The sequence below is a fragment of the Crinia signifera genome, chromosome 1 (genome assembly GCF_055691185.1).
Source record: "Crinia signifera chromosome 1, ASM5569118v1, whole genome shotgun sequence".
In the NCBI taxonomy this organism is placed as follows: domain Eukaryota; kingdom Metazoa; phylum Chordata; class Amphibia; order Anura; family Myobatrachidae; genus Crinia; species Crinia signifera.
In genome coordinates, this window is record NC_139217.1 from 147,079,041 (window position 1) to 147,099,567 (window position 20,527).

The following is a 20,527-nucleotide window of genomic DNA, read 5'->3' on the forward strand; positions in this document are numbered from 1 at the left end:
TATATATATATATATATATATATATATATATATATATATGTGTGTGTGTGTGTGTGTGTCCTGGAGAAAGTGGCACTCGGGAGTCTGTTTTGCAGGTGAAAATCTACTTTTCCAATCAGGGATGCAATAATCCCAAACAGGCAGGCTGCGTTCAACGTTTCAATTTATTATCGTCTTCAGGTTCCTGAAGACGATAATAAATCGAAATGTTGAACGCAGCCTGCCTGTTTGGGATTATTGCATCCCTGATTTGAAAAGTCTGTGAGTGCCGCCAGCATCTTTTCCTGTACAAATTTCTTTATTGTGAGGGCACCGGGCACATTGCAATGATTGAATTGGTGTGCCGGGCATCACAACCCGATATATATATATATATATATATATATTTAGATAGATAGATAGACATTTTAAAATGCCTTAAGTATACACATTTTATAAACAAGGAGATGATGCTTGTTAAATTAACTGTTCAGAAATGTTTATTTACATATTTATTTGCATTTTTTAGGAGTAATTTTATACAAAATAATGTTTCAGCTGTGAAATGTTGTAGGCTCCCTATGTTAGTAATAATTTAACTATATATTTATAACATACTATATTCTTTGTCCTCAGGGTTTTACAATCTGGTGTGAGCGCAGATTTCATTTAGTTGCATTATGATTGAGCTACTTTTTTTAAAACATTAAGTCAGAAAAGTGTGTTGCTATTGCTCAACAGCGGAATTTGATCCCGTGCTGTGAGAGTTCTAGAGATTAGAGATTTATTTGTTAGATTATATTGCCTCTTCAAGAGCTCTGTTTAATCCTGGTGTAAATTTACTTCTGATTAGTTTAATCTGATTTTTTTTATATTTGCAAAACTATAATTTCAAGGCCTGGACCTGAAAGCCCAAAACAGTGTTTACTGTGCACGGATCATCCCCAGCCATGCTCGGGGAAACAGAGTGGGGACCTTCACCAAGCATTGGGCATTACAAGGGATTACATTCCCATTAATGCCTTCATTTGAAATGAAATAGCTATTTGACATATATAAATAAATAGTCTATTCTTTCATTTTCAACCAATTCTTCCCAATACTGAAACAATATTTATCTGTACATTAAACTTCTCTCCACCAATCATTGCCTTACAAGTACTTATTTGCTCATTAATGTATGTCACAAAAACATGGTTTTCTACCAATGAATGGAGCTCCTGGTGGATAATGCTACAAGGCAAAATGTATGTATGATAATTAAAAAACAGTAAAATAGTTTGCATTTGTATTAATAAATAAAACACTGTTCACTATGTACATACAGGGTATGTGTAGTTTGAATTCCAAGTAAAGAGATTTCTAAAGGGATATTTGAAGAATTATCTATTGTACAGTAATTTTTTTGAATAATACAACATTTTCTTTACAATCATTTTCACATATTATGCTCAGTCTCAGTTACAGGTACATTAAAATCATAGACTTAGCATAGTCTGCTTTTAGTGTGTTCCTTGTTAATATGCCAGCATAGTACACTGGGTAGTACACAGCAATAGGCGTCAGAGAGAGGGTTGTTTAATAACACTGCTGTAAGATATACATATATAACACAGAAACTAGGCGGATAAATACTAATTGCCGATCATATACACCTGATCCCACATAATGTATGCAAATTATATTTACTTATCTGAAACCAGTGTAACTAGTTTTGAACATTTACGTTTGGAACACATTTAGAAGCAATACCAGAAATAATGGTTATGTCTTCTGCCATGTTCAAATACTGCTAAACTAAATTTTCAATGATACTTGGTCAGAACCATTCTTTAAAAATAAAAATCACCCTTTCCAGTTCTTATGTATATTTGTTTTTAAGAATCAGGATACAGAGTGGTCATCAATTAATATTAGTGACAACTTAAATGAAGCTACAAATACTAAAACTACCCAATATCATTGAAGTCTACAGTAAATGTGCAATGATAATTATGCTTTTAAGGATCCACATTTTGTGCTTGCCCATGATTTTGTTATAACAAAAAAGTTTGATGATAAAGCACATGAATAGCTTAGCATGGGCTTTGAAGTATTAATTAAGCATCTCCCTTTGCTAATCTGCAACCCAGGTACTGCCCCATGCAGCCATTATTTCTGTGGCTTGAAAATGTTTGGTGCCTATAGTTGTTTTCATAACCCAAGGGGAAAAAAAACAGTGGGCAGGTGGTGAGAGGGAGGACCAATCAGGCACACATGCTGCCATTTTAAAATGTTAAGTGTAATTAATTTACTGCATTAAAAAACTGATGGAGCCCTGAGTAATGTGGTAGCGGGAAGCTTCATAAGATTGATCTTGTATGAGGTATTTGCAGCTTTAAAATATTTCCTTTTCTCTTGTAGAACAAATATAAAATGTGACTTTACTGCTCTTTTAAGATATTGGCCATTTAAGCTTTAGGGATTTTTCATAGCATGCATTAGATGGTTATTAATGTGCAATCCACAGCTGCCACCTGTGGTCCCAGCTCCACAGAGGCAAGATAAATATTAGTGCCCCTTTTTCCCACAGACACACACACACATACCACCTTAAATATATATATCTATGCATGTGTGTATGTACAGTATGTATGTTACAGTATGTATATTATGTTTAAAATAAAGAGAGTGTGACATCTATCTATCCTGCTAGGAGGGGTAGTCAGCTACAGATGCAATATCAATGGTTTTCAATTACCTGATTTAAACTTGCAGGGGAGGAGAGGTGCCCCCTTAGGAGCAGGAGCCTGGCAGCAGATAACTCTGTGGCCTTCAGGCAATCGCAGACTTAAACTAGAAATAAAATGGGTACCTCTATTTATTGGGTAGATGTAGCAAAGCCTTTGAGAGCTAAAATAGAGAAGTTGCCAATAGCAACCAATAAGTTTCTGTCCTTTCATAGACTGTGCTTGCTAAATGACAGGAGGCAAGGTGCATGACGCATTGCATTTTGAATATAACGCCACTGATCTCCATTTACTTATGCTGTATACAAGCATATTTCAACAAAGGACAGCACTCCCTATGACAGCAATGCAATAGAAGTCCATAGACTTCCATAGGGTAATGTCACATAAAGATGGGGCTATCCACTGCATCCAAGCTCTAGAATTGATACCATTCTATAGCTTGATGCATACGCAGTAAGCAGCCAAACATTCAAAAATGCCATTTGTGGAGGTTTGGCTGCATTTTTAGGGCCAGATGTTTCAAGCTTAAAATGAAGAGTAATAAACAACCCGCCAATCAGCTCCTAACTGCCATGTTACAGGCTGGGTTTAATAAAAAAGGAATTAGTAGCTAATTGACTGTTTTTTTTACCACTCTGTTTTATTACATTTTGAAGCTTGATACATACTAAAAGCTAATTGGTTCCTTATGGCAACTTCTACTTTTCATCTCTTCTAAAACTTGATACAGCACCCCTTAGGAAAGAACATTTTTAAGTAGCAGTAGATATGATAATTCAGGCAATAGTTATGCAACCATTCCATGTGTATTTACAAAAAAGGCATAAATGAACAGTTATATGCCAGATCACATTATCTACATGTGCCTCAATGCAGCTCTGCCTCGTACTCTGGACACTAAAGTAACTGTAACACTGTGGGTATTCAGTTGGAATGTTCTACTTAGAATAGAATACACATGGGTGGATATGTTACTTTTTCGGTATTAAAGGTCAAGTTAATAAGAAAAATGTTCTTTGGTGCATTTAGAAATCTAGAACAGGGCATGACAAAAACAGGACAGGAGTCAATTTAGAAATTTGCTCATTAGAATGGCATATGATCTGACTATATATTTCTTTGGTTATGTATATTTTACAGTGGTTTTTTTATGGGGAGCAAATTGATGGGTTGTGCAAAGGTATAACGCACAGAAGCAATGGAGACCCCTGCTTCTGGGCTTCAAGCCCAGGAGGGCCACCTGTAGGTATCCAAGTGTGAGCGTTGCTCTTCCAACAGAGCTTTGTGGCACACCCGCTGCTGCAAAATTAATTGGCTCTGTCCCAGGAGCACCGGTAACACCTGCAATAGACGTCAGGAGGGCACCTACCTGGTACCGCTCATCCTATGCTGCAGCAAGGGATGGTGTACACGCCATTGCTGCTGGACTGTGAGATGGGGCCCACTGGTGGATGCTAATTCTGCATGCTGCAGGCGGTAAAATCGCAGCATAGTTGGAACACCACCAAATCACTACATGATCTGGTCCCTGATGATTTTTTTGGTGGGGACCAAATTCCAATGTGCCGATATATACTGTACACTGTCGAAAATATAGGCCCACTTTAAATACCCCCCTATACATGAATATATATGTAGATATATCAAATGTGACAAAGACAATCACAAATATATTCATATAAATATGTTTTAAATAAATATAAATTATACAGTATGCTGTACATGGACCCAGTATTAAAAAGGAAGTAAGATCAGTCACATAACTATGGTGTTCCATAATAAAAATTGAATATCTGTAAGGTATTAGTATAAGTGGTTACTGAATGTTCTCTTTTAGTTACACTTTAACTACAAGGTAATGAGAGAGACTGTTTAAAAGTTTTAGTAGATAATTCTATTTCAAGTCTTTCAGTGCTCGGAAAGGCTAAAATGCACTAAATGGGAAATAAGCAATAGCAATAGAATAAATAAAGATTGAAATGAATGGCCATGGGATTTTATAGTTGAGGACTACTAACTGGTATTTTTCCATGATGTGCTGAAGGTTGCAGTAGTACTGATAGGAATTAGAATCCATGTTATAGTGGCTATTTTTACATTATCCTTTAAACCAGGGCTGTGCTTATTTATTTCACTTTTTCTTTATGTCTGATATAACCATTTTTTTTGTGTTTGCCATTTGCTGTGCCATTATGGCAAAATCCATTAACAGCGCTTTGCTCTGTACTTCTGCTCTTCCGCAGGTATTTCACAAACTTTGAAAGCATGTACCATATTAAAATGACAGTAAAAAGGGCAAGCAATACAACATCGACCAAGAAATACTGATAAGAGGTTATGTCATAGGTAGCAGCACGAAGATGCTCAGCCCCATTGTGGCGGAGGATATAATCAATCCAATAAGTGGCTCTGCTGACAGGATGACCTGGCTGATCCTTGTGTATCTTAGACAATTTCAGTGCTTGTTGACGATAACTGAGTTGGGATAATAAACAAAAGAAAAAAGATATTATTAAAAAGGATAGGTTAGGTTTTACTAATAAATATTATAGAGTTACACTGTAAAGAAAAAGTATAAGAAATACAGTAAATGTTGGAGTCAAAACCAAAGTTAAGGATACGATACAGTACACACAATAGCTAAATAGGCAGTGTCTAAAAATGACATTAAAGCAATTAATATTGTACAAGTACAAAATAACTACTATAAGTCATACTTGCCTACCAGTAGCAGTAACAGAGGTGGAGCTGCAGACAAGTTCAAAATTCAAATAGGGGGCCACACCCACTGCCACCATCTGCCATTCCAAGCTGACTCAGTGTGTGTGGCTTCCCTATTTGAATTTTCAACTGTGCTGCAGCCCCTCCTCTGGAGCCGCCACTGTTGCCTACCCTACCGGAACGTGCAGAATGCTCCTGAAATTGAAATCAGGTGGCATTTCTGGCTCATGGGTGGGCAGGGAGGAGTCCAGTACAAAATGACAAGGGGGGGGGGGTGTTTGTGTGATCTCCCAGAAAAGTAGACATGGCCTCACTATAAGGGCGATAGTGAGGCAGTGGTTGACAGGGAGAGACAAAGAGTGACAGAGAGAAGCAATGGGTCATAAAATAGAGGACAAGGAGAGGCATTGGGTGACAGGGAGACATACAGTAGAGTGACAGGAAAGGGTGATGGCGAAAGGCAGTGTCTGCAGGAAGAGACACTGGATAATAAGAGTGTTTGGAAGGGAGAGGCAGTGGGTATGTAAAGTCTCTGCAAGAGGGAGTAAATGTGGTAAGTGGATAAATTAAGGGTGTAAATTGGATTGAAAGGGTTCGCTGTGGAAACAAGCACAAAAAAACAAAGGATTTAACATGAGACCTGCTTAGAAAACGCTAATGGAAGAATATAGGAAATGGATAGAAGAGAAGGGAAAAAAGATCACTGCATACTTGGCTACATAGTATATGTATGTGTGTGTGCGCGCATGTGTATGTGAGAGAGAGAGAGTGGCATGGAGAGAGAGGGAAAGGGAGACATGGACAGGGAGAGAGAGAAACATGGAGAAGAAGGGAGAGAAAGATATGGAGAGGGATAGAGAAAAATAGGAAGGAAAGAGAAGGAAGAGAGCGGTAGGAAGTGAAAAAAAGAAAAAGGGAGGAGGAAGAGAAAGCGAGAGGAAAGGAAAAGAGAGTTCGAGAGTTAAGAAAGAAGGGAGAGAAAGATAGAGATGGAGCGAGAGAAAGAAGGGTACTTGTATATTGGCACAGCGCCCAATTTGACTATGCACGCCGGCGTAGAGATCGCATTGGTACTTGTTAAATTTCACAGCACCCCTGCCCGTGGATTGTATCGCACGCAAATCGCATGTGATCGCATTCGATTTTATTGTGTGCGATGCCATGCAATGCGATTTAAGACATTCCCACTATCCACGTCACCCCAAAGTGTGGCAAGCGCAGCGAGCCCCATGAGGGCATGCAGAACGCGTTCTCCCGATCTTTTCATACCTCCACTATCCACGTCGGGTTGTAGTTGATTATATAAATTGTGGCGAGCGTAGCGAACCACCGAGTCCGAAGCATGGCGTGCGTCCGCGAAAAATTAGCCCGAAGCTTGGCAAGCGGATGCAGATTACTTGACTTGAAGTAATCCAATGCGATGCGATCTCACTACGCAGAATAGGGCACTACGGTATTTGCTTAGTGGATGCCGTGATAATACACAAGTACCGAAAGAAGAAAGAGGGAGGGTCAGAGAGAGAGGAGGTAAAAGAGAGAGAGTGAGACAAAGAGTGGGGAAAGAGTGAGTGACACAGAGACAGGCATCAAGAGGGAGGCAGAGACATAGAGAATGAGAGAGAGATAAAGAAGGAGAGGGAAGGAAGAGACTAGGAAGGAAGAGAAAGAGAGAGGGAAGGAAGAGAGAGAGAGAGTAAGAAAAAGAGGAGAGTTAGAGTATTCTTATTAGCACTTTTTAGTACTCTGCATTTCATCAGAATTAATCAACACCTGCATTAAACAAAAATAATGGAACACATCTCACAAGGAACCTAACACTATAATTAGGGCTGCGAAGACACTTTACAGGACCAAATACTATAGAAAATTCATAAACTGGCATAGGGGTATACCACAGGCTCTCTGGAAATGATTTCTTGCAAAGATTTTGGGTTGACCCATAACAGTGGCAATCACTAATGGCATGTCATTGCTCAGGTGCAACAGCTAGCTCAGACCATTAGCCAGGTTTCCAGACAAGCCGGGCCAGGGAAAACAGTACTTGCCCCCTCCCCTCTTGGCTACCCTGACTATGCCACCTTTCCCTTTAATAATGATATTGCATAGCTTTGACATACATTAAAAATAAGGATTACCTGGGATTATGGATAACTTCTGAAAGGGATGTGTACAGATTATCTTCTGTCATTCTTTTCCACTCCAGAAGAATTCCCATACCTTTAGCTTGCACTCTGGTCATAGTATCATAATGATCACCAAACAAAGGGATTCCAACTATTGGAACTCCGTGATAGATAGCTTCAAAAATACCATTTAGTCCTCCATGACTGAGGAAGGTCTTCATTTTCGGATGACCTATAAATTTAATGAAACTATTAGTAATAGTAGTTTGTACCAACATACAGGGCAAAATAATTCCAATATTAACAATTATAAAATTGAAGCAAGGCATAGGTCATTTGACTGGGTCATAATTGTTGGACAAATTTAAGATAATTACAATATTGTAATAGTTGACCTTACACAGCATGGGGAATAAAAAGAAAAGGGGAAATAAAAATGCAACAGGTAAAAATTTAATTTCCAGGTTACAGTGATTAAAACAATGAAAAATGGGGGTTTCCAGGCCGGCAATAAACGAAAACCGGATGTTTTCTTGGAGTGTCAGGGAAAATGCAGGCGTGTCCAGGTGTTTGAAGGGAAGTTGTGTGACATCAGTTATGGTCCAAACATTTACACGACAATGAAGTAAAAAAAATTTCAATCCACCCTTTTATACAATTAACAAATGATAGTAACAAAAATAATGTACTATTGCATCTTACAATGTCTCTATAATATACATTTATCCTCATTTTCTCAATCTAATGTCATATAATTATGTCTAGAATGTTGGCATATAAAGAAATTAAATGTTGTAATTGGCTGTCTGTAGCTATTATTATACCTTACAATGATTGACATTTCTTGTAAACATTTGAAAAATAATGTTGTGGCATTTACTTACCTAGTAAATCATTCTGAGGTAGCCATTCCACTAGTTTTGTGTTGTTACCCAAATTTCGAGGTTTGGAGCCTGAAAATCTGTGGGGAAGAAAAACATAATTTTTAGACTGCATTCATCGAAAAGGATACTCTACTGATATTCAACGTATATTATATATTGCTGGATCACTAGAATATAAGACTTTTCCCCTAAATATTATTGCATAGTGGTGCCAGGTAAACATTTTACCGGTATTTGGTAATCAGAGGATTAGATAACTTTGTTCTGCTGTGTTTTTACCAGTAAATTGGGGTACACATTATAGCGGCAAAGATTTGTTTTTTCAATGTTGGAATAAATCTCCATTAGAATCAGAATCAGCTTTATTGGCCAGGTATACTTGCGTATACTAGGAATTTGTTTTTGGTTTGCTGTGCAGCAGCCAGATGGGAAACAAGTAAACAGCATACAGTATAAACAATAAACAATATAAACAGGTGGGGGAACATGTACAGTCATATAGAAGGTTATTCCGAGGGGACACTGTGTTAGATTATGTGCAAAGGGTTATGGCGCGACTAGACAGTGAGGTGTTCATGATTTCACGTGTCAGCAGGTGAACAGCTCGAGGAAAGAAACTTTTTAGGCTTCTGCTGGACCTGGTGGGAATAGCCTTGTAGCGTCTGCCTGATGGCAGCAGCTTAAACAAGCCATGGCCAGGATGTAGTTGGTCCTTGACTATCTTTGTTGCCCGCTTTTTGCTCTGGACAGGCACAGGTCAGAGGGAAGATCTGTCCTGATTATCTTCTCTGCAGTTCTGACTACCTTTTGGAGTCTGCATTTGTCTCTCTCGCTGGCGAAGCCGTACAAGACCAGTATTGAGGAGCACAGTCCAGACTCCACAATTGTGGAGTAGAAGAGGAGCAGAAGCTTCTGTGGGATGTTGAACTTCCTCAGTTGCCTAAGGAAGAATAGCCTTTGCTGTGCTTTTCCAACAATAGTATCAGTGTTGGGCCCCTATTTAAGGTCCCGGGAGATTGTGGTTCCTAGGAACTTGAAGGAGTCCACTAGCGACACCACACTGTCAACAATTGTTAGCGGAGGAACACCAACAGCCTTCTTCCTAAAGTCCACTACCATCTCAATGGTTTTGAGTGGGTTGAGCTCTAGATGGTTGCTGCTGCACCACTGGGCCAATCGGTCCAGATTATGTAACATATTGCAGTGATGTTAACCCCTTGAGTGCCAACATCTCTGTAAGAGATGCGCAAAATATCTGCTACAAATGCAACATTTCTGTGAGGGATGTGCAAAATATGAGTGTCAACATCTCTGTGAGAGATTTGCAAAGTACCGGCTAAAAATGCCACCGTCTCTCACATTTGTTATATCGATTTAAATAAAAAAATGTTGTGTAAAAAAAGATTATATTTCCTGTCACGATCCATCCCATGACCGCATAGAAGAAATGATGTTTTATTATTATGTGTGATATAAATGTATTTCTTCGGAACTGCTGTGAACTTATTGTGACCCAGGGGCGCTAAGAGGTTGTCACTTTGAGGGTATACAGAAAAGATCTTGTGATGTTGTCTGAAGTCAAGATGAGATTAGGACCTCTCATCATAAACCAGGCCTGGGTGGGTTTGAGTAAACATTGTAACTCTGGCTCTGGATTCACATAAATTCTCAGGTTTCAGATACTTAGGTTGGGGGGGGGGGGGGTGGCTCATTATAGGGCCCAGTGTACCACAGTAAGCAAATTCCAAGGGTGGGGGCTACTGCAGCTGAGGGCTATATCAGTCCCTTTCCATTGGGATTGAGTGTCCATTTCTTGGGGTAAGCAGCAATTCATGCTGGGAAGGCACCAATCTTTCTTGATCTGTGAAGTCCCCCACAAAGATTCCTGATAATTGGTGTAAGTTAGGTTTCTGTATTTTTATTCGTTTTTATTTTCATTTGAGATTGTATTCTTCTGTGTGTGTTCTTAAATATATTTAATCATCTTTGTAACCATTTTTGTAACTAAAGCTCTGAAGTATTCTTGAAAATAAATAAATCATATTTCCAGTTATGAGTCTGTGTTCTTATGAGTCACGCTTATTGTGGCTTACACTATAACCTTTTTATACATTGTACTGTGTGTGAAGGTGCGAACGCAAGCAAACCCTGCAATCGGAAGAGCTAAATCCGAGCTTGCATTGGTGGCAGAATACCTTCTATAGGTGACCCGTGTGTCCAAAGTGAACCTTAAGTCACGGCCGGTGCTGTTCAGAATGATGTATATGGAGGAGCGACCGGTGGGTCCATGACATTTACTTTATACTGTAAACATTACAGGTGATTATGATCAATAACAATGTTTGCTTGGCAATTTTCACACTCGTTTTTTTGCGCAGCATATCAAACCTACAGTAGCATTGCTGAATGTGACTGTGGGATCATGGGTATCATCAGTGGGGAAGGAGCAATGGGTTAGGATAAGAGCTGGATGGCCTTGGTGAAGAGCTGGTTCTTGAAAGCCCATTTGAAGTTTTGAAGATGGTGAGCCTGATGGGGTAGGAAGAAAATTCCTAAGGTATGGAGCAGCATGAGCAAAATTATTTATAAAGATGTAAATGGAAAGGAATTGGATGAGGACTTTGTAAGTGAGTGTAAGAAGCTTGAATTAAATTGTCAAGTCAACAGATAATGAAATAGTGGAAGGAAATGCTAAAGGGTGAAGAGATAGCAGAGAGACAGTTGGTGATACTAGTTATAAAAGAAGGGAAGGTCAGGAGAGGAGAGGAAGATATGAGAGTCATTGGCATGCCAAAATAGTTTGGCTTGGGGGTGCAAAATTTCAAGTTACGCCACTGAATATAATTCTTCCCCAGGCACCATAATAAATGCAACAAAAAAAAATCCCCATAAACACGATGATCAAAGACTGAATTCCCCAGGACTTCTCTTCAATGGTCAATCAAATGTGGTTTGCCTTGATGGCTGTTTGCAACTTAATATGCTGTTGTTTAAAGTTCTACAAGTTGGAGCATAGCAGATTTAGACATCCCAGAAATGCTAGGATCGGCAGTTACAGTAACTGTGCAAAAATGCTTATTTATTTACACTTATTGCACTGCACACACCTTACCAGGGATCTGAGATGAGGGTTGGTTTTCATAGGAGGGGAGGCAGGATTTATTTATATTTTTTGCATGCTTTATACCCTTTAGGAATTCTTCTTTATGCTGTAAAGGTTAAGGTTGTATTTCAATATGACAAGAGTATAAGGCGGGCCACACAACTTGCCTACATTTGAAAAAACATCTCAGGAATATTTTCTCAAAGCAACACATATAAACCAGATTTGATATATTATACATATATGAGACTGCTAGGATGTTTCTTTATTTTCCAAATAACAAAAACTAGATAATGGAGTACGGTGCAAATGCATACAGTACCTGCTAAAATGCCCCAGATATTTGGAGCATGGCCAGCAGCTCACAGAGCACTGGGCATGCCCCAACAATCAGGAAAATGGGAGGCGATTGCAGCATTCCTGTCAAGCCATGTCCCCTTTTATTGAGGCCACATTCCCCTTTTTTGTGAAGGAGCTTTAAGCCTTTGAGAGAACAGTGGATAAGTTGACCTATGCTAGCAAATCAGATGTTAGCTCAGATTTACATTATCTAGTATAATCTATGCAATGATGAAGAAGCTAATTGGATGCTCTGGGCAACTTAGTGATAGAGATGCGCAGCCCGGTGTATTGTTGTCACCCGGCGATTAAGATCCAGCATGCTTGATAAATCTAGTTAGATCACAGAACACTGGCCCTGACAAATCACTCAGCAAACATCGCTGGCATATTGCTGTGCAGCACTGTGTGCTGCTGAGCGATCTTGCTGAGCAATCTAGCATCGCTCTAGCAAAATTTCTACGTGTGTAGGCCTCATAAGAAGGTGTTCAGCAGGAAACACTAACTGAATGTGACTTTAATGTCTGAGCTTTAGTTGCCCCTTATATGCTACCCCATGCGGCTGCCTATGCACAAGTCTTTCATAAGCTGTACCAACTCTTGCAGTATTTTCCACAATACATTTTCATTACATGCACAAATAGCATAATTAATATAAAGCTACTGTATATAATAAGCTAACTTACCTCCAAATCACTTTCTGGTGTAATTTAGCCAAGGCACCAGCAAGTTTTTGTGCTATGTCATCAGACAAGTATTTCACTCCGGCCCCAAAAGAGACCAGTACAAATCCATTTTCATCCACATCATCCACCCATGTCTGAAAATCCTAGAACAGAAAGTATTACAACAATTACATCATAATTAAAAATAATGGAATGAATTATGTAAATTTAGTAGGGTAGGGTTTTTTCATATACTGTTTACAGATTGCACAGTTACTGCAGTTTGGGGGTTTCAGGTAAAACCACTGTATGTAACATTGCCTATACTTTACAGTAATGCTTCCAGGGTTACTACAGGTGTAACCTGTGAGAACTGACATTGAAAAATAGGAATTTAATACCTACCGGTAATTCCTTTTCACGTAGTCCTTATGGGATACTGGGAATGGTCTTAAGACATTGGGTATTAGAGGGTATCCGCAGGAGACAGGCACATCTATAACTTTGAAGCTGGGTGTACTGGCTCCTCCCCTCTGATTCCCCTCCCAGGAACCAGTTAATGGAAAAACTGTGCCCGAAGGAGAATGTACATATGAGAGGAATACTTTATATGTCACCTATGTAAACATAAGTGTGAATAGTGTGGTGAGATTCATGCCAGCACACCCGCATTCATCAAAAATAACAACTATAATACCACCAACTGGGTGGATTTTCTTTAACAAAGGTCACTGAACTAGACCTTAGAACCAGAAGACAACAAAGTGAACTTCTGAACTTTAATCAGCAGAAATAAAACTGCAGCCAGACCCCCGCACAGGGCGGGCGCCCAGTATCCCATAAGGACTACGTGAAAAGGAATTACCGGTAGGTATTAAATTCCTATTTTCACTAACGTCCTTGATGGGATACTGGGAATGGTCTTAAGACATTGGGGATGTCCCAAAGCTTCCAGAAAGGGAGGGTACGTGCGGAGACTGCTGCAGTACTGCCTGCCCAAACTGGGTATCCTCATTGGCCAAGGCATCAAACTTGTAAAATTTTACAAAGGTGTGTTGCCCCGACCATGTAGCAGCTCTACAGAGTTGCAGAGCTGACACACCCCGAGCAGCCGCCCAGGATGCGCCCACCGATCTGGTGGAGTGAGCCTTTAAAACCGGAGGTGTCGGCATGCCTGCCGTCACATAGGCTTGTTGGATTGTAGTCCTAATCCATCTAGCAATGAATTGCTTAGATGCAGGGTGTCCTTTCTTTTGTGCGTCATACAGAATGAATAGACAATCTGTCTTCCTGATTCTTGACGTCCTCTGGACATACACACGCAAGACACGCACCACATCCAGGGATACCGGAATCTCCGGTGAACTAGACGCAGACGGGACTACAATTGGCTGATTAAGGTGAAATGAAGAGATCACCTTAGGAAGAAATCGCGGGTTTGTTCTCAACTCCGCTCTGTCTGAGTGAAAAATTAGATAGGGGCTCTTACAGGAAAGGGCAGCCAATTCGGACACTCTTCTAGCCGAGGCTAGGGCCAAAAGGACCACCGCCTTCCAGGTGATATACCTCAAATCTATCGACTCCAACGGTTCAAACCAGGAGGATTGAAGAAAATTAAGAACAACGTCCAAACTCCAAGGAGGAGTGGGAGGTACAAAGGGAGGCTGGATGTGAAGCACTCCCTGAAGGAAAGTTTGTACTTCCGGGATGGTAGCCAATTTCCTTTGGAAGAATATGGACAGGGCCGAAATCTGGACTTTTAGTGAGCCCAGACGGAGACCCAAATCCAATCCCGCTTGTAAGAAGCACAATAACCTGTTCAGGTTAAACTTCGCCGGGGGAACCTTCTGTTCTTCACACCAACCCACGTACTTTCTCCAGATCTTGTAGTAGTGGGTGTTTGTTACCGGCTTTCTGGCCTGAATCATCGTGGTGATAACTGATGAATGCAGACCCTTCTGAGCTAAGATTTCTGTTTTCTGCAGATTTCCTCTGTCCAACACCTCACCGCTGAGGAGTGATCTGGAGGCAGTAATGGCGCCCAGGGAGAAGCAGGAAGTAGTGTATGCGCGCTCAGAGCTCTGGCCTCGCTCCGCTAAAGCCCCGCCCCCTGTGATGGCGCAGGGGCTTCACTGATCTTTATACTGGCGCTGGCTGTCAGTTTTAATGGCGCCCTTTATACTGTACAGCGTTTAAAGGTGGGATCTGCCCTGGTAGCCCAGGGACTGTCACCCGCAGCCAGTCTGTGACGAGGGGTCTGCGCAGCCCCTGTGAAGGGTACCGCGTCTGCCGCCGCCGCCATCTTGCCGCACGATGAGCCGGGGTACCCCACTGTGGGGACTCCGGTTTTTACTCACCACAGACGTCTTCGGACTGTGTCAGGAGTGTGCGGCATGCTGGGGGTGAGTATCACTGCAGCGCAATGCCCGTGAGTACAAACACCCTCTCAGGACAGTGGTCCTGCAGCAGGGACAGCTCGGTACCTTAAGAGGCCTGCAGCTGAACCCTCCTCAACTGACTCCCTCGAAGCAGGGAGACTGTGAAGTCCAACACAGTAACCCCAAAATAATAAAAGAAAATAAACTGAAGACAAACTCTCTGGAGCTCCAGCAGTGTGCATCCTCTCCTGAGGGCACATTTTTCTAAACTGGTTCCTGGGAGGGGAATCAGAGGGGAGGAGCCAGTACACCCAGCTTCAAAGTTATAGATGTGCCTGTCTCCTGCGGATACCCTCTAATACCCAATGTCTTAAGACCATTCCCAGTATCCCATCAAGGACGTTAGTGAAACATACTGTAGCTGGATTAAGGGTGGACGGCAGTGCCCAGTGCTTCCCTCTATAAAGGGGCATTGCTGCCTCTGGTACTGCACAGCAGCCTCCCGGCACAGAGGGGAAAATTCACTAAAGCTTCTAAAAATGAAAAGAAGTAATGTTGCCCATAGCAACCAATAAGATTCTGTAATTTATTTCTCTATGGCATCCTAAATAAAAGACAGACTCTAATTGGTTACTATGGGCAACATCACCTTTTTTAAGCTTTAGTAAATTTCCTCCTACGACTCCTATACATATCCACCAGCCGCAAGTTACAAGATCAGCTGTTTAGGTTTTCTGTTGCAACCACAGTGGTGCTGTTGCTGCAGTCACAGTGCCACCAGCCATATCTTAGGGGGCCTACAAGCTCAGGCTACTCCTAAAGGCGACCAATGTCCTTTGCTTTAGTGAGGGATTGCACGGCACACTTAGACAACTGAGTCCTGGGCAGTGCTAACAAGAGGGGGAGGGACAAAGTTTTGAGTGATCCCCCCCCATGTCTTAAGTGAGCCCCCCCCCCCCCCAGACCAGAAGGATTCCTACAATGCAGTTTAACAAAGAAGCCTGTAGTACATTTAAGACACTTTTAACCATTCACTGTAATTATCTATGATAATCAGATTTCATTTCACAGTTACTTTCATAACTATTCACAAAGTCCTTTACTTAGTTGCTACCTACTTGAGTACTCAAGTGTTACTGTCCTAACCTGTGCACAGGGTTTAATGGTTTAATTTCAGGGATCCTATCTCTTAATATGGCACAGGTAGTTTAGTATGCACGTGGCTGAGGTCACAGAATGCTGATAAGGCAGGCTGTATCTATCAGGATTATAACTCTATTGCAGTCCTCTTCTGAGAGGGGGTTAGCATTAAACAGGCTGTCCAGTGTCCCCTCTTTATAATATAAACATGAAATTAATTTATATATCTCAGGCTTGGATACCAGCCCTTAAATAGGCAAGTGCTGTACTGTCCCCTTTCTGTATAAAAATAATGGTGGAGTCTCAGTGGGCCTCTGTCCTGGCGCAGGGCGCGCGCACATGTGATGTGTGGTTAGGGGATCTCCAAAATACCTGCCCTCTGCTGCCGTCGCTGGCTCATGCCTGTCACTATCACTCGTGGGTCTCTACTAGATGCTCACAGGGCGCTCTCAGTCTCTCTCCTCCCTGCGCGCTAGACTGGGTGCCGTTATGTTGCCACACTCGGAGGGCTGCCAGTCCAAAACGGGGACTCTCTACTTCTCTGTCACCAACCGTGACCTTCTGTCAGTAAGAGATCAGGTAAAGCGCTGCTCCCAGCTTCTGTACACTGCTCTGTACTCCAAATACTCGGATCTCTTTGCAGCACGCTGTGCATACTTCCTCTCATGTCAGGTCACACTGCACACATCAGCCAATCCCAGGCCTCTCTGGTCTCCACACTCTCCAGGCAGCGGCAGCCCTCCTGGGTCTCAGAGGGGTAGATTTATTAAGGGGTGATAAGGGGCATATGCGCTATCCCTATGCACTAAAGTAGGGGATAGAGCTTCCCCTGATCTATGACACCTGCCGAGCGAGTGCCAAGCGTGCGGCGGTGTGGGGCAGGAGGCATAGCACAGCTACGATATTTCGTAGTGCGCGCCTGCCTCCTGCCTTATTTATGAACGGTCAACATCACTAACCGTTCCGCCGCCTGCAGCTTCGACGGCTGCAGTTGGCTTCGACAGCTGCAGTTGGCTTCGACAGCTGCAGTTGGCTTCGACAGCTGCAGTTGGCGATGCCCTATGCCCACAGCAGGGACAGCGCTGTCCCTGCTGCTGGCTCTGAGCTGCGCTGGGGATCTCAGTAAGTAGCGAGATCCCGCGCATGCGCAGTCCAGTCGGCCGAGGAGAAGCAGACAGCGCGTCAGTGTTAACTGATGCGCTGTCAGCTGGAGGAGGCAGGAGGGGGGGTTAGCACTCCCCCGCTTCGGCGTGCAAGATCTTAGTAGATCTTGTCGCTCTCCCCTCCTGCTTCACCTCGCTACTGAGGCAAAGCAGGAAGTGTTATAGCGGCGATTTTAGCACCGCTATAATAAATCTACCCCAGAGTTCTCCAGATTGCAGCTGGCCTGGTTGCTTAGGAACTAGGTCAAAAGTGCAGCAGCTCAGTCTGCACTGTTTTACACTGTTCAAATGTGGCACCAAGGATTTTCCCTGCTATAACCCACCCAGATCTAAAACTCTATACACATAACACCTGGTAAGTTGGTAATGGGTGGTCCCAGTTCCAAATGTCAGATATTTTAAAGAAATAAATTGCACGCGCCACAGGCACACATGCAAAAAGGGAGTGGTCTCATGGCATGGGGCATCGCCTTGTTGCAAAGGGCGTGGTCTTGCAGGAAAAGATTACCTATACAGAGACTCTCGGTGGGTCTGCAAATGCATAGTTAAAAATAATTAACTAAGGTTTGGGAGAATGTGCATCCCCAGACAACCAATGTTCCCTCTAATTTTATGAAGACTGTGTCCGAAAAAAGATTTTGGCTGTGCAACTTTGGAAGGAAATTTTTATTTCTGTGCATCACTTCTATATATATAACTGGAAAATTACGTTCAGCATTTGTGTTAATATTTCTTTAAAATAATATTAAACATTCAAAACATTTAAACATTCAAAACACAGCACATGATGTAGTTAATGTGTGAAACACACATTAATTTAGTCCACAACTGCAAAAAGTTGACCACTGCTGCTTTGTGCGCTCTGTTTGTTATGTCTGTGCGCATGCTCGGAGAGTTGTGTGCGCGCGCACACGCGCACAGCTTAGAGGGAACACTGCAGACAACCCCCCCCCCCCTATGATCAGCCCACCTGCAGTTCCACATTGAATTGCCCAATCGCTTGCTTTTTTTGCTTTCCTTACAAACATACAGGCACGATAATAGTATACAGTCCTTACCCACTAGGGAGGTCATTCTGGTTGATACTTACCATTGCAAATTTGCAATGGTAAACGATGGTGATGGCCTGCACATGCGAATATATGCTTATGCACATGCAATCTGTGCAAACTGAAGCGGCAAGCTGAATAGTCATGGCAGTGCAGGTGGGGGGGGGAGGCGGAGGGCACGGGTCGCGCCCATGTGAACACCCAGCATTTCATGGGCATTCTCATGAAAACGCTGGGCATTCTCATGGTGATAACTCTTCCCTACACGGGCCGCAAATTTGAGTCACTAGAGAGGGACTTGCGAGCTCTGTAGAAATCATTTGATGGTCAGCAACTATCGAATGATTTCTGCCACGCACACAAGCTACGATTGGATGTTTATGCAAACTTATGCCCACCTCCTGTCACCTCCCCGACGGTCCCCGTCAGTCCCTACCGCCTCACCCTCTCTAACCGATCTCCCTGAAGCAGAGGTGGGCAAGGCATCCGCACCCCGACACTGAGTGACTGGGACGCACGAGCGTGTGAGATGCTCATGCGTCCCAGTCAAATGGAGCACCTCTCTGCCACCACTCGCCAGCGGAGGGGATCTGGCGAGTGCTATAATGTACTGTAATATAGTGTTGTACTGGCTGTAATATCGTGGGTGTAAGATGCCAAGAGTATTCCAGAGTTAGCTCCTGCCACTGCAGGACACACGCCTTCGTGGTGATCAGTATGCCCATATGTGGGGTTATACACACCATCTGGGCAGAGCATGGCACGCCCTCTCAGCAGCGTGGCGCATTCTACTAGCAGCTAAAATCTCCCTGAAAGTAGTTTTCAAAAGTAGCCAACTATCCTATAATGTGAATAAGAGACCAAAGCAAAGCTCCATGTAAACAAATCCCCACCTGTCCAGCCTTCATATGATACCAGTATGTGAACTTTGGACACAGGTTAATTGCAGGCAACTGCTGACAGTGAATGTTGTATTTCTCTTTTGAAAAAAATGTAATAGCAACTAAATTCAAATTCATACTGTGTCACAGGTAAAGTATCCATTTTACAATATAGCCAATATTACATTAAAATGTGAAAATTCTACAGTTTTTTCTTAACAAATCTGAATGAATCTTTCCAATCTGTGTTATGTAATGTCTATGGAATGTAGTAGTAAAATGCAGTCATGCCCTGCTCAGGAATGGTATTTATCATCATTTATTTTATAAACCATGTGCACAGGTTAGTAGAACAAGGTGTTCATATGTTTAAAGTTTGCTACATAGGGGTCTAATTTGGTTCAATAGAAAGGATTTATTGCAGAAATAGAAAATATTATATCAACACATTGCAAAGCACTGCAAAATATGTGTACACTATATAAATAACTGGTATTAAATAAATGTTTCCTGCTTACTGACATAGGGGATCTTTGTAATTGACTCTCTAAGCTACGAAGCTCACAGCTTACTGAGTCCATGTGACACCGCCCCGGGAATTCTTCCCTGTGGTGGTTCCCTGTCTCTTCAGTTGGTTCCTGGTCCCGTGGGTACCCCTGCTAGGAGCCTGGTTTATTTCATTATTTCTTGTTGCTCTCCTGAGCAGATTGTTATTTACCCACAATCTGCTTGGTGTGCAAGGGTGTCCTTTCAGCAGTATGCTGTATCCTTATTTTCTTTTGCTTGGGTACTAACTTCCGGTGCATTATTCTGTGTTTAGTGTTTTGTGCGTATTGTTCGTGGTGTGCTTTTTGGTGTGGTGTTATTTATTCTTGTGTATGTGACGCGGTCGCTGGTGGTTGCGACTAGGTCGCTGGCACAATTAGCTGCATTAGTTAGTTTCAGCAAGTTGCCTTTTTCTTTAATATTCAGTAAGGCTTCCTTAGCTAGATTACCTTTTGACTGTACCCTTAGGGGGTCCCCAGTTCTTTGTCCTCTCATAACACCTGGCTGCACCAAAGCTAGGGCAGGCTTAACTTGCCCTTTCAAACGTGGCAGCTACAGGCAAAGCCTAGTATCTGCAGGAACCAGTCACCTAACTTTGGGGGTCAACAGAGTCAGCGTTAGGTCCTGCCATGGCTGTCCTAAACAGCAGTCCGAGCTGCAGGTTCACACCCGAAACCCTAACAGATAATACTCTCTGATAACTTCCAACTACCTTGCATCCTAGAAAGGAATCTAGGATGCGAGGGCACGAGTTTAGATTAGAAGAAAAAAGATTTTGTTCTTCTAGAAGAAAAAAATTCTTTACAGTCAGAGCAGTCAAACTT

General features: G+C 42.2%; 1 protein-coding gene across 1 annotated transcript in view; it reads right to left on the reverse strand.

Moving 5' to 3' along the window:
* Positions 1-391: 391 nt before the first annotated feature.
* The window catches only part of UGT8 (UDP glycosyltransferase 8), a 70,372-nt gene continuing 50,236 nt past the window's right edge, over positions 392-20,527 (reverse strand). Inside the window, exons 3-6 of the mRNA XM_083174472.1 lie at positions 12,568-12,710; positions 8,440-8,516; positions 7,568-7,787; positions 392-5,186 (exon numbers count right to left, since the gene is read on the reverse strand). Of these exons, the coding sequence (XP_083030598.1) occupies positions 4,838-5,186; positions 7,568-7,787; positions 8,440-8,516; positions 12,568-12,710 (789 nt within the window). The 3' untranslated portion in view covers positions 392-4,837. The remainder of the gene's footprint in view (positions 5,187-7,567; positions 7,788-8,439; positions 8,517-12,567; positions 12,711-20,527) is intronic.